The following is a 14,429-nucleotide window of genomic DNA, read 5'->3' as shown; positions in this document are numbered from 1 at the left end:
GGCAGGTGTAATTGGAGAAAGCAGGACAAACCTGTGTTTGAAAGCAAGGCCAGGGATCTTGGGGAAGTTATAAAACAATGGAGTGAGGCAGGTAGTATTTGCAGCTCACTCTCCTGCACTGCCCTGCTGTTTTCTTCAGCCACGAAAACACCAAAGGGCATGGGGAGCAAAGGAGTAAACTCCTGCCAAAAGACCGCTCATCTGCAGGCACTCTCCAGAAAATTTCATTGCCTGAGGAAAGTCCACTTACCAGCTCTACTCATGCATAGCTGTGACTCTACAATGCTGCATAATTTCCTCTGAAATCATTTTAAGTATCAAGAGTATCAGCTGGTATAAGGAGCCTGGGTTACAGAGGATATAGAAGAGCAAAGCTTGGCTGAGGCCACTCATGTGCCTCAACAAAATGAAGTATGCACAAATGTGTATGCATAGACCCACATGCACCCAAGGAGAAGGGCTGTGGACGAGGCAGTGTAACTCTGCCTGGCACAGGGAGGCAGGAAGAGCTGGGTGGGATTCAGGGGTGACCTCTGGAGCATGCAGAGGGACAAGCCAGGAATGAGTTATTCCGAATGGTTTGTCATTCAAATCACTTCCCACACACCATTCCCGTGGTAGCAGATGCCCCGTATCTTACAGGAAAATTCCTTGAGAAATGTTTTAAAACGGTTTTACTGCAATAGATCTGTGTGTGCCTCTCCCTGAATACGCCACTTCCTCAGCACGCACAGTCCAGCCATACATGCATAAGCATGGAGAAATTAAAATAAATCAAAGTCTCTAAAAGTCTCTAAAAACTGCCAACAATTACTTAGGTGTACGCAAATCATTGCCCTGGGAGAGCACCCTGATTTGGGCTGGTGATGCTGCAGCCAGGCCCTCTGCCCTGTGTTCAGGTTTGCCAGAGGGAGGATGAGCCCTGCCAGGGTTTCCGCTGCTGCGTGGGTGTCCTCCTCCAGCCAGGCACACCTGCCCTTCCAAAACTGCCTGGGACAGGCTGAAATCTGCATCTCCATTTCATACCTCCCAGAGGTTTGGACTGGGGCAGATCTGGGGCACAGGCCCTCCCTCTGTCGTCCCCTCTGAAGCCGAGCCGTGGGGTCTCGGGCACAGCGGGCGCAGGCCGCTCTTCTCATGGCGAACACGCTGTGGGAACGCAGCACTGAGATGGCAAACCGAGCCCCCCGCGTTTGCAACCTGGGGTACCAGAAACAGTGCCCAGCTTTAAAGCCAGAGATGCCACATGCCCGATGGCTCATCTCGAAACCAGACAGCCCTCGGCCCCCTCTTCTTCCAGACCAGCCCCTATTAACCACTGTTGGCCGCTAGACAAAATGGCTAGTTCTTGCCGAAGAAAAATAACGTGGGAGCACTCAAATAACCTTGTACTGAAGCATCAGCTTGTTAATGCACTGGCAAGTCATGCCAGCACTGTACAATTCCTGGGGGTGAATTAGGTCAGAGTGACCTCCAGAAAACCACCGGGCTGCATCGCTGCGTGCTGCATTATGGGTAACGATCTGCTAATTGCCAGGAGGCACTTGGGCTGCTTACCAACACCAACAGGAAGGAAACCTGCCTGCAGGCACCGCACGGACTCCATATGCCAGGGACATCGCTCCTAATAACGAGAATAAACCCATTTATAGAACATGAACTGGGCAGGAGGACAGGCGCTGAATGCTAATGCTGCCCAGGCGGTGCAGCTCACCGCGGCTGCTGCCGGAGACCCCCAGCAAAACCCCTGCGTGGAGAGGGGCTGGCTTTGCATTGGTTGCACAGTGAAGTGGGGGTGAGGTAGATGGAGATGAAAATGCAGGAATGGGAGAAAGACTGCTTATCCAGGCAAGATGAATCACCACAACCTGGAAAGCCAACATCCCCTTTGCCCCGGGGACATTTTCGTTACCCTTCAACAAACTGCAGTGGAAAAAAACCTCCGGCACGGCTCCGACCTCGTCGCTATGCACTGCAGGCTCCCTGGCCAGGCCAGCTCACACACCACAGAGCTTTCAATCAACTGGCAGGCTCGCTAAACCCTTTCAAATTGAGCAACCAAGCAAAAATACTTGGTCATAAACACTAAAAATAGGAATGGAGGATTGGGTTTTGTTTTGCTTTTTAACTTGGTGAAGCCAGCTCTTCCTAGTGCATTAAATCCACCTCCCTGGCAGCCCATTTAGAACATCTCCTCCCCCCTGGGAGAGCCAAAATCCCCAGCTGTAATGAGAGGAGTGGGGTGGTATTTAAAATGCTAGGGAAATGGCAGCTTGAATAGCCTTCTGCAAGCACAGTGCCTTTGTTAAATCCCCCATAAAATAAGATATCAGCGCTGCCCCTCCTCCCCTCTCTTTATCATGAACAAGGAGACTCTGCTACCTGCTTGAACCCACATTTGCTGTCCAAATACCTGGTCCCTCCCCAGCAGCTCTCATGTTAAACTGCCCTGATAACACAGCCACAGATGGCAGCATGCCTACAGGGCTGCCCAGCACTGCCCAGAGCTGCCCATGGTATCAAGGCAGCATTTGAAAAGATTCCTGAGTTTCCACACTGATCCAACAAAGGGGGGTCTAACCTGAGCCAGTGGCAACAGTGGATGGGACATGTAATTTCCCCTGAGCACTTCAACAAGGGCTTCTCCACTGGGATTAAGCAGGCAAGAGGGACAAAGGTGATGTGTCATGACAAGGACACTTCTTCACTAAAAATAGGTCATGCTCACCCAGTCAGTTCAGAGAGCACCAAAACAACCCCACTGAACCACTGTGGTCCTGTTCAAGCACCAAGAACTGTGGAGAAAACTTCAGCAGTGATTTCACCCATGAGTCACAGAACAGACATCTCATAAACACAACTGTCACTTGGAAACAGGGTAAGCTGATTAATTTGGGGAAAGGAAAGGGGAAAAGGAGACAGTATTACTAATCTCTGGACTAACTTTCTAGAAAGATGAAGGAATGACTCTAGAGTAATTCTCTGCCAGCACGTTTCCAGAAATTTCAAATCAAATAGCAAAATCCAGAGAAATTATTTAAATGTCATCATTTCAATATTAAAGAAACTTAACTATGCAGAAGACACCATGCCATTTCATAGACAGTGACTTCATTGACCTTACATGAAGAAACCACATACCATCTAGGAAAAGATATTCAGCACATGATGGGTAATTGACTGATAATTGATGTGGACATGCTGAAAATGCAAGAGGTCTGTCTTTCTCACAGAAGCACAATTTACACTGTTGTTAATGGGACTGTATATTCAGACATAAGTAGAGCTGCTTCACTCAACGCAAACAAGACCAATTTGGAGCAAGGTACTTCAGTCTCTTGTTGAGTTAAGGAATCCCTTTCAGCTGCCAAACAGGCAGTGATCTCTGTGCACACTCTCCATTGTTTGTAATGCAGTGCCAGAAGCTGGAAAACTGATTTTTTTCCCTTCTGTCAGTGAAAGCCCTTGTTTGGTTGGGAATTTTAAAGTGTCAATAGAGATTTCATCAACAAGACAGCCAGTTTTTGCTTCCCCACCAAACTCCCAGCAACATCAATATCTAGAGGGAAGTAAGTGCTATAAGCACATGCTGAAGAGCATCAGTATGAGCATGGTAGGAGGGAGTGAAATGTCTTTGTTTACTCTCTAAAAAATGCAGTTTCAAGGTGATCTAAACATCTGAGTGAAGGAGTGAATTTGAACAAAGTAGTTTCAGTCAAAAGTAAGTGGGAGGGAAGAAAGGATTAAGAAGTGGCAGGGCGAAAAACAGATTTTTGGAAAGGTTGAGACATTTTGTACCGGTGTCTCACAAATAAGAAGCTGGACTTTCATTTTGGAGCAGTACCTTGCTTCAAAAGTGAACTCAAGGGAATTGTTTTTAAGAAAGAGAAAAACTAGCAAATGAAATGTTTCATTCAAGCCTGTGCACAGTTGGCAATGGGAAAGGGTCATTTCATGGAGGAGAGATTGTGTTTCATTTCGAATCAAACCAAAATCTTTTATCCTCACCATGGTATTTTTCAGTTCAGTTGTTTCAAGGGCTTGTTTGAGTAAATGTCCAACAAAATGCTGACAGAGATTAAAAAAGTACGATTTTTTTTCTTCAGTGGAAGACCACCTGATTAAAATCCGTGATCTCTTTTCTTAGAGCTCATCAGACCTTCCACCCCAGATTAGTCAAGTCAAAGTCTTGGCCAGTCCTTAACCTGTAACAAGTGAGTAGTGTTGCTTTAACCTACACAATCAATAACTCATAGCAGGTAAATACCTTGTCAGACCAAACAAGAAATCAGGTAGTTCCATGGCAGTGGACACTAATGTCCCTCATTAAACAGTTCACTAGTCTTGCTATTTTTCAACACCAAAGGAACAATTTAACAAAGCCTATGCAAAAGTAGAAAATTATTGTATTTAATTAAAGAAAATTATCTTCTATGGTGCTACAACAATCTCTGACTCTTCTGACCCTGCTTTTAACGGGCTGCTCCATTGGCCAGCAGGACTGTTGTTCAGTGCTCTGTTAATGGCCAGGAAGTTGGGAAATCCTCTCATATAGGTTGGTCTTACCAAGCTCTGGGTACCCCAAATCCTTTCACTTTAAGCAGTTGTTGAGGGTGTTCATCACCTGCAATGTTCACTTGTTAGGTGGGATCCCAACACCCACAAGATGTCTGGCAATTCTCAGTGATAGCTGCACTGAGCCTAAGGGGGACTAATTCTTCTTCACATATTGCCAGATCTGTAAATATGTAAACAGTCACAGAGGAATATAATGGCTGTGGATGTCCTTAGGAAATTCATCTCTGTTCTTTCAGCTCACTAAGTACTTGTAGAATCTCACCCTTCATGGAAGTCAGGAAAGGGTCTTGGAAAGGAAGTTAATGAAGAGGCTACAAGGGAAATGAAGTCCCCTAAGTCAGGGAAAGTCCTTTTCTCCAGATGAAGGAATACACAATTCTGGACCATCTGCATGCTCAAACAGTACAACAGCAAACTCAACCTAGAGAGAGTCTGTGGACATTTAAAAACTATCTTGAGCCCCTAGGCTGATGGATGCAATCAGAGACACAGTCGATATAGAAAGATCTGAGAAGTCCTAGAACCTTCTCTTTAAGAATCCAAAGCCCAGATATTCCAGCAATGGATGAGACTTCTGACCCAGAATTCACTGTACTGTTAAACAAGTTGTTGAGCTCAGGGAAAGGGCTGAAAGACTTTAGTGTGGTTTAACATATTTAAGCCACTCCCAGCAGAGCACTGATGTGAAGCAGTTATGATTTGCACCAACAGGGGAAAATTAATTTTTCCAACATAGACTTAAAACCATTCCATGCAAATTCTACTGCACAAAGTGCTGCATGAATTTGAAAGCTATGTCACACTGGTTAACACTTAAATAAAAATACCCCTTTAGTGACAGGATAGCTTTCCACTATTTCCCATACAATGACTTCCTCTCACCTTGGGAAGTTTGCCTCAATACTGATTCCATCATATGAAGAATTTAATGGCTGTTGGCTATGGAAAGAAATACAAAATAGCAAGCTAAGTCTGCAGCAATGTCTGACAAAACTATCTCCAGTACTACGTAAAATTTCTATTCTGTTTCAAAAAAGGAGGCTGAGAAATTTGGTCATCTTCATTCACTTCCTGCAGTCCACAATGAAGTTACTGACATGAGGACACTTAACAGCAAAGGCTGAAGAAATGTAATGAGAAGAAGCTTCAGTCCTAATAAAAAAATTACTCTTAACACCTTTGCAAACCTAGATATAAACTAGGCATTACTGAGAATGGGTTGTGGAAGATGAGCAGCACAGAGAAATCAAACCTCACTCCAAAAAATCCCAAAGCACTCAGTTTTGAGACATTGAAGGGAGGCTGTGTCTGATGCTACTCAAGAGGTACCATCTATCAGCTGACTTGCCAAAAAAAAAAGTACCTTCTGCAAGCTTTCTCAAGCAGGCAGCAGAAGTTCCAAGAGCTTCAGCCCACTGCTGAGCTTCAGTGTTTAAATCATGTTGCCTTTTCCTTAGCAGTCCCATGGTTGGCTTGTAGATCATTTAAAGTTACCACAGCTGCCTCAGGCAACATTAAGCAAACCTGTTTCTAATTATGGATGGCAATATTAGCCACAACACTGTGCTAAAGAAATCTGTGCTTTCGTGAAGGTAAAGGCCATCCTATCATTCTCCCATCATGGTTCACCCCCCCCCCCCCACCATGGAATCATGAAGAGTTACAGGCTGCAAAGACAAAACATCATAAAATGACAGATGTGATAGTAGAAGTTTCTAACTTCTGCAACAACTGCAAGAGCATTTGTTGAAACAGCAGACAATGTAGTTAGGTCTTCAAAATATTCTGGTGAGGTGCCACAGATGGATGGCTCTCCTATTATGTCATTAAAATCAAAATTAGGGCTTAACTGTGGCAAATGTCCAGCTTTAGTGCAGCAGACAATACAATCTTTATACAACGATTTCCAAGGGATAATGGAGGTCTTAAAAACATCAAGCCACAATTTGGACACACCCAGCCCAGTAGTCATTGCTTATGTGCTCTGCTATGCATGCCTTATGTAGTTGAGGTCTTACTCATCCACCTTCAACACCAAGGATGGGATAGGGTACAGAGAAGTCTATGCCATTGCTAATGAGAATTAAAAGCTTGGGTTTAGAGAGAAAGTGTTATGAGTTTTCTTTATCATCTATAGGCTGATGGATTTAAATACAAGTAGGACTCACAAATCCAAGATGCAAATTTAATCAGATTTTTTTTTCTGATTGCAGGCAAAAATTTGGAATAAATCTTAAACCAGTGCAATATGCTAGTTCAGGCCAAAGCAAATTAGCTGATGCTGTTTTCACTCCACCCAGAGAAAACAGGATTCCAGCCTTCAGACTTGTTGGCCTTCAGCTCAGTCTCAGTCCAGGGAAATACAGCTTTGGGGGCACCCATTAACTGCTGCAGGGCTGAAAGACACTTTTAGTCCTTCCTGCTGCCATCCCTCACTCTCACTGGCATGAGCCATTCTCCAAACAGGAAAAGAAGATCTATTTATATCAGCATAAATCTGTCAGGGGCTTATCTGTTCAGATAATTTAGCAAAACTAATTTTTTTCTTTACCATTTCTAATTCCAGGCCTGTGGCTTTAAAAATTAGAAAGAGAAAAAGAAAAAAAAAAGGCACAAAAATATTCAAAGTAATAAGACCTATTTAGAGACATTCCTTGGACTCTGACAGCCTATAACAACAGCTCTGCTGTGGTGGGAAGGATCCTTTTCATCTCAACCAGGTGTTGACAGACATCCATAAAGGCCAATTTCAACATGCATGCTCACTCCTGGGTACCTTAGCAAAAATGTCTCGCTCTAAACTGTACATCATCACACTGAGGACAGTGAAAATGACAATGGATGTTAGAATGGGAGATGACCTAGTGCACTGATGCCACAAGCAGTTCTTGCTTTCATTCTTTCCGTATGCCTTTCCATCCTTGCCTTCCTGCTCCTTCCGTCTTCGTCCTGCCTTCACGTGCCTGTCCTGCCTACCTTCCTTCCTGTCCTTCCTACTCCTTCCTTCCTTCCTTCCTTCCTTCCTGCTTCCTTCCTTCCTTCCTTCCTTCCTTCCTTCCTTCCTTCATCTGCCACAAAGACACACAGTCTGTCACACACTTGTTAAGAATCAGGCAGGTAGGAGCCCATCTGTATAACAGAGCTTTATGAAAAATAACACATTAGGGAAGAGGTCACACACAGAGTTTCCTAAAAAGATAGTGTCTAATCTAAAACAGTATTTCCCCTTCCTCTTTTCATTCTATACAGCCATATCATTAATCTAATACATGTAAGAAGAAAGGGAAGGTTCATGCCTTTACTGTGAAATGCAAAGGGAACCACAGCTTCCAGTTACTCCAGTGGCTGGACACTGGAAACTGCATAGGTAGGGGCAGGACTCCTTAAGTCAATGTCACTAAAATCTATGCAAATAGCTGTCATATAGCTTAGACTCCACCTTTGACTCCAGACTACCTTAATGCAACTCTACTAATTTCATGAAGAAGGGCGTTCAAATACAAACACATTTAGGAAGATACTCTATTATCACCAAATGATGAAAAAAACTCTTCTAATAAGTCCTATACAGAAACACTTTTTTATTGCATCCCTACCTTCACTATAGCAAGCAACAGGACCATTTTCTGCAGTCCAATGAATGGAGAAGAGAAAGTAAAAGAGAAGAATTAAGATAATTCTTGGTTAATGTCATGGTTCATTAGGAAATACAAAACAAAATCCAGGGACAAAAGTCATAATTTACAAAATGGAAAAGGGAAACAAAATCAATAGAGGAGGAAGTTTTATTTTAGCTTCAAAGAGAGTATTATAAACAATGGAGAGCTTAGAAAAGGAAATGTACATATATGTTACTCAACAATGTCTTTTTAAAAGAAGATTATTTGCACTAAAAAAGGCGTTGTGGAATTGCTTTGGGAAAGTAATATTTACAGAGGACTATACAGTAGGGATGCTAGAAGCAGAACTTTTATTTGGAAGGAATATTACACAAACTGAACACAGACCCTACAGTTTTCAAATCTTCATTACAGTTGTGCGTCTTGTATTTTGATGAAATGATTTTTTTTTTTCTCTAGAGGCAGTTCCCCACTGCATGTTTAGAAATCAACAACATGAGCAAAGCAAACCCATCCTGCTAAAGAGCCCAATTAGGACACAAACTGTCATTTAATTCAGTTTGAACAGGACTACCTTACATGGTTATTTTTGACTTGATGTTTTAATCTGGGAAGAAGTGGGAGAAGGGAAAGGGAGAAGATTAAAAAAATCTGCTGCTACTGACACATGGAAACCTCTCAGTGAGGTGAGGTTTGTGTTCTAGATGTGCAGGAACCACAAGACAGTATCAGGTTTTCTGTCAGCTTCCCCTAGTCAGCATGCATTTTTGTAGACATAGTTTTTTCATTCTGAAAGACAATGTAAGCCACATTAACAAAACTACTGCTTTTCTGCTTAAACCCTGAGGGTCAATCCCAATAATTGTTGGTGTGCTTTGCCCTCAGTTTGCTTCTCCTCTGAAACAGGAGTGCCAGACAGAGCCAAGCCTTCTAGGACACAAGGCTATCCTGCATCCCTCCTAGACCTCATCACACAAGACACTGAGCAGACCTGTGCTATCCACTGCAAGCAGCCAACAAAACCCTCCTTTTTCACAGGGACAATGCCTAACAATTCAGAATTTGGGATGTGACCATCCCTCCCTGCTGCCTCACAGGACAATTTAGGATTGCAGCTGTGGGAACTCGTCTTTTTCTCCTGCATAGTAACCCCTGTTGCTGATTGCAGACACATGCTTGCACCTGCATGATTTTCATAGTCCACTACCACTTCAGAAAGGGCTGAAATCCACAAGTTTTCTATACATGACATCATCCTTGACAGCAAGATCCATGCCATTAGAACCTAATATTTAGATACTTCCCTTACAACCAACTCACAATCAGCTGTGGAATTATCAAAGCAAAAAATAATACAAAAATGATCAGAGTTGTTTTCAATTCTTAAAGCCCTCTTTCAGCAGAAGTATTTCACAGAGTTGCTCAAGAGCAAACCTCTTCTGCCATACAGAAGAGACACATCAATCCTACTGGGAGAAGACAGTCCTTTGAAATGGACACAAAATCTGGTAACAAAAAAAAAAATTCAACCACTGAGCCTGGTCTTCGCTACTCCAACAGTTTTTGTGCCTAACACAGTACAGCAAAGTAGGTTTTAAGCATCTAACAGGATAATATTGTTAAAGAGAAAACAAACCAGAACAATCTTCACTTACCACAATCAATTTTCAAAAAACAAAGATACCCAGCACATGTATGAATGGCTTCTTTAAAGTAAGAGAGAGAGCAGAGTTGACCTTTATTTTCACTTTTTAAAAAAAAGTTTTTTTCCTTAAAGTAAATATTCAGTCTTTATTTTACAGTAAGTGCTTTTTAAAATTTCATGTCTTCACAAAATTGCATTTAAAATTTGAAGTAAAATGTATTTCAAACAAAAATACTGTGCAACTTCAGCACTTCTTTCTTAAATATCGAAATAAATAAAATAGTTGTCTTTTTCAGTTTGTTTGTTTTTCAGTCAGTTCTACTGTAGATCAATTCCAGTCTGACCTGGGTTTATACACACACTTAAAAGAAAGTGAAATCACAACTTCAAAAAACTTCTTGTATTGCACCAGCTCAGGGCATCCCCAGAACTTCTCTCAACAGTTGGCAGCCAACTTCCCACAGTCCCGACTCCTGTGCCAGATGAAACTCAGGTACAGAAGACTCAGGGCAAGGAAAGAAGTATCAAAGCATCTTGGCTTCTCTCGGTCTTCTTCTGAAATGTTTTGCTTGAAGGCTGCTGGAATCCATGAGGGCAGGGCTGACTGCAGAGGGAAAGGCAATACAAAGTAAAACTAAACAAACTCAAGCAGACGAAAAAAGCACGTGTTCAGAAAAAAAAAAAAAACAAACCAAAAACAGAAACAGCACAAACCAAACTTCCAACATTGCTTCCATTCTAGTTCCTTGAAAATATAGTTCAACAGATTCAGTTTCAACTGACTGTGGAAGCCATAAATGAACACAAAGCAAACAAACAGAATAATAAAAAGCATATCAAAAAGAAAGGCACTGCACACTGTCAGTCTTTCTTCTTGGGAACATTATTAAATAACCTTCATCATTCAGCTTAGATAGCTGTCTCTTCAGTAGAGGTTAAGACCTTTGCTTATGAAATCCTGTTCTAATTACCTTCCTCTATTACTAATTATTTGTAGGGAGCCACAAGCATATACAGCATGGCACAAAAGACATTTTCAGAAGTCTAAATGATACACATGGGGTAGCAGTAATGCAATAACTTCTGGAAAGAATGAAAGATTGCATTTTTCATTGCATTTATTCCATAAATCGACTAAGTTACATGCTGCCAAGATCCTGAGCAGGATTAGATAGCAAATAAAATCATCTCTTTATTTTCACAAAATGCAAGTGCCTCTTCCCATATCTTCCCACATCTCTCATATCAGTTCTAGACTAAATGAAGGTCCAAAATCTTAGGAATTGCCAGACACCAAAAGAATAAGTCAGAGATATGAACTGGCAGCATCCTCTTAACAGAGCTAACAGGCCTGGAAATCCCAAGAGCTGGGGTTTGTCCGATATGTTATTGCCATTTGTCTTCTCTGAAATTGGCAACTTAGCATTCATGGAAATACAGACAGGGACACCAAAATAGTTCTGACTCAATTTCAGTATTGTATGGTATTTATACAAGTTGGGGTTTTTTTCAACACTGGTAGATATCTGGCAAAGAGAACAAAGATTGGTAGAGTTTATTGTAATAGCTTAGTCAGCAAAAACTCATCCCAGCTGAATTCCTGCACTGAGAGGTTTTTCAAAATAACCCTATGTGAGCATGAACTCATGCATGTGCCTCATAATTTACTTATAGCTACAAATTTAATATAAATAAGAAAAAAAAAAAGAGGCTATGAAATGAGTGTTTATTGGAAACATCTACATATGTAACAGCACAAAACACACTGGGCATATTTTGCAGATTTTATAATAAGATGACTCCCAGTGGGGTCAATACAATGTTTGCTTGAGGATTTGATTCAGTAAAACTGTTTGCCATGGGGAAGAGGCAAATTGCACGAAGAGCCAGGCTTTGAAAACTCCATAGTCTTATGGTATTTGAACTATTATTTTAGGGCCCATCTCAAAATATGATTGCAAGAATTAACCAAAGAGAGGCAAAGCAGGCTTGAGAGAACACAGTGGTGCCCCAGCACTGTCCGGACTCTGACTCTCTGGGTGCAGTTCTTGTTTGCTCCATGCATCAGCAGGCAGCAAACTGAGTCTCTGTCTTCAATCAAGAGCCTAAGCTGAGGTCTGTAACATGGCAAAATGGAACTCAAAATGAATAACTAATGTAAAAGCTCAAAGGCAAAACAATGCGGGGAGGGGACTCTAATAACACATTCTGCTGAAACAAATGGCCATCTCAGAGCTCCTCCACACCATACCAGCAACTGTATTAACAGAGAGGTTTCATTCAATAAAAGCAATAGCTAAGAAAGCCCTTGGTAATCCTTCTGAAGTCAGTGGTAAAGTTCTCTCTGGCCTTTGTTTCAGCATTCATCATTTATGACCTTACCACATACATATGATGTTATTCCAAGCACCATTACATATTCAAGAAATGAATATACAGCCCACAAAACAGGGGGGTGTCTGGGTGAAGGGAAGAGATGCAAAGTGAAGCAAGTCAGATTTCAGTTCCATTCCTCTTCTATCACATGCCTGTTTCTCCTTTTACTTTTTAACTTCTATGCCAATGTATAATATCATGCTTGAACTTTTATACTGTTTTCGTGGAAGAGCTGAGGTCTGTCCCTGCTAAAATTTTAACTAATTAAATGCCTCAAAAGGGAATAGGCTAAGGATCAGTGCCCACTCCATGTAGCCTTTCCTCTCCCTTATAAGCTGCTTGAGCAGCATGCCTCTTCCTTTATTCTCCTGCTCTCATCTGTGAATCAGAGTTAGCAGAGGAGGACTCCAGAAACTATGTGTGTTTTTGAAAATCCTTTAGTATGGAGCAGTGGAAAGGTGCCTGAGGAGACAGCTTATGTGATTTAACATAGAAAAGTCTGCATTAAGGGCCTGAAAGGAAACACCCCTTTGTTCACATTTCACATTGGGGTTGTCTTATTTTGATATGTGGTTTGTTGGGAACATGTGTTTCAGGAGACTCTTTGGAAAGTCTTGTGCCAACCTTCCTGTAATAAGAAGGACATCTCTGGAGGAGAACTGGAATAGCCAGGGTTGTGATTAATTGAAGGGATACACCTTCGAAGTATTTATAAAGAACAGAAAGTTTCATCGAACTGCTGAAATCACTGGTAAATAAAGAGCATCACATTTCATTCTGATTTCAAAGATAAATGTTTAGTTACAAAAGAGAATTCACATTGCAAACTTTTTTTATGCCTCCCTAGGTTTGGGACCTACGTGCCCTTTTAAGATACAATTGATACTGTGCAGTTCTCTCATTTCTGAGTTGATTATGCTAGTGTCAGAGTCCTTTATTTTGTTTTTTTAATTGCACTTATGAAACATTCTCCTGTATATTTTCTGCCTCATTAACATTGTCATCTTCCCCTCATGAGAGGGTCTTGTCTAGCAGCCCCTTTGCTTTGCTTTCATCTTCCATCGACTCAGAAACTACCAACCTTCTTTCCTTGTTCCCAGCCTTCACTCCAGCACTACATATCCTGAGAATATTTATTTCCATAGTATCACTCCATGCCATATTCACCATTAACTCCACTTTACAACCTAGCTTAAACAAGTACTCTTTTAGCTTCCAACTCTACATCCTAATTTCCTCACTATGACCAATGCCTTCCTATGGTCACCACCACACTGCTCATCCTGCTGGACTAAACTCATGTTGGTTATCTCAATCTCATAAGGCATCTTGAGGAATCCAAGAACTACTCTCACTACATAAAAGTGAATTAATTTTATCTTACTTGGTCTTTTAGGACTATATTGAATGAGTGAGCATCCATATACACATTAATGATATATATAGCTGTGAAGATATTTTCTATGCTATCTGTAATAAATGTCAGCTGGCAATTTTTATGCACTTCCTGAGCTGTTATGGCTTCTTTCTGAAGGTACTGTGCTACCCTCAGAAAGGGGTAGTTAGTCACTTAGTTGTCACAAAGATGGGTGGTTTGATTGCAAAAGGATTAAGACTGTATGCATTGTTATAGTAACTGCATTTGTGAAACTAATTCAAGACTTAATGAATTATGGGCATCTGATTATTGTTTGTATTCCAAAAGAGCCCACAATGCGTTAGGCATGGCTCACAAAAGACAATGTTAAGGACTCCACTTGGAAAAACTCCATTTAGAGTATGCCTGCTCTGTAGTTTATACAGTGATGGGAGTTCTTCAGAAAGATGTACTTGGGTAGGTTTTCAGCAACCTAATTCAGGTGCTGCAAGGACTGAATTTTAGTGAATACAGAAGAGTAGCAAAACATTATCTATTTATCTCGCACTGTTTTGGAGAAAAAAAAGGACTGGTTGTGGAAGAAATGAACGTTTTTATCAGTTAAAGCACATTTCTCATTGACAGCATTACATCAAAATATAATTGATTTGACACTTGATTAGTTATAATAAATCAGGAGTAACACAATAGCAACAGAAAAGAATTGTCAAAATGGGGAAAGCTTAAACAAGGCTTTCTCCAGGCAAGAGTGCATGGCTCTGGCATGCACTGTCCTTTGATGTACACATACAGAGGTACTTGTAATGTTTTCTAACAGCATCCTGAAGGCAGA

At 41.5% G+C, this 14,429-nt stretch overlaps 1 protein-coding gene across 9 annotated transcripts in view; it reads right to left on the bottom strand.

The window, feature by feature from the left end:
- Nucleotides 1-14,429, bottom strand: part of DPF3 (double PHD fingers 3) — a 190,084-nt gene that overhangs the window by 21,962 nt on the left and 153,693 nt on the right. For 3 of the 9 annotated variants that reach the window (XR_007777730.1, XR_007777732.1, XM_030240498.2), the window contains one exon: nucleotides 8,346-10,447. The exons of 5 other annotated variants lie outside the window; for them this stretch is intronic. Coding sequence is in view for 1 of the 4 variants with exons in the window: in XM_030240498.2 (XP_030096358.1) it covers nucleotides 10,368-10,447 (80 nt within the window). In the remaining 3 variants the exon portion in view is untranslated. Of the gene's footprint in view, nucleotides 1-8,345; nucleotides 10,448-14,429 lie in introns of those variants that run through there. One more of the 9 variants, XR_007777731.1, reaches the window with a different exon arrangement.

The sequence above is a fragment of the Serinus canaria genome, chromosome 5, assembly GCF_022539315.1.
Source record: "Serinus canaria isolate serCan28SL12 chromosome 5, serCan2020, whole genome shotgun sequence".
NCBI lineage: Eukaryota > Metazoa > Chordata > Aves > Passeriformes > Fringillidae > Serinus > Serinus canaria.
The sequence above is the reverse complement of the archived record's forward strand: the minus strand, read 5'-3'. Positions and strand labels throughout refer to the sequence as shown.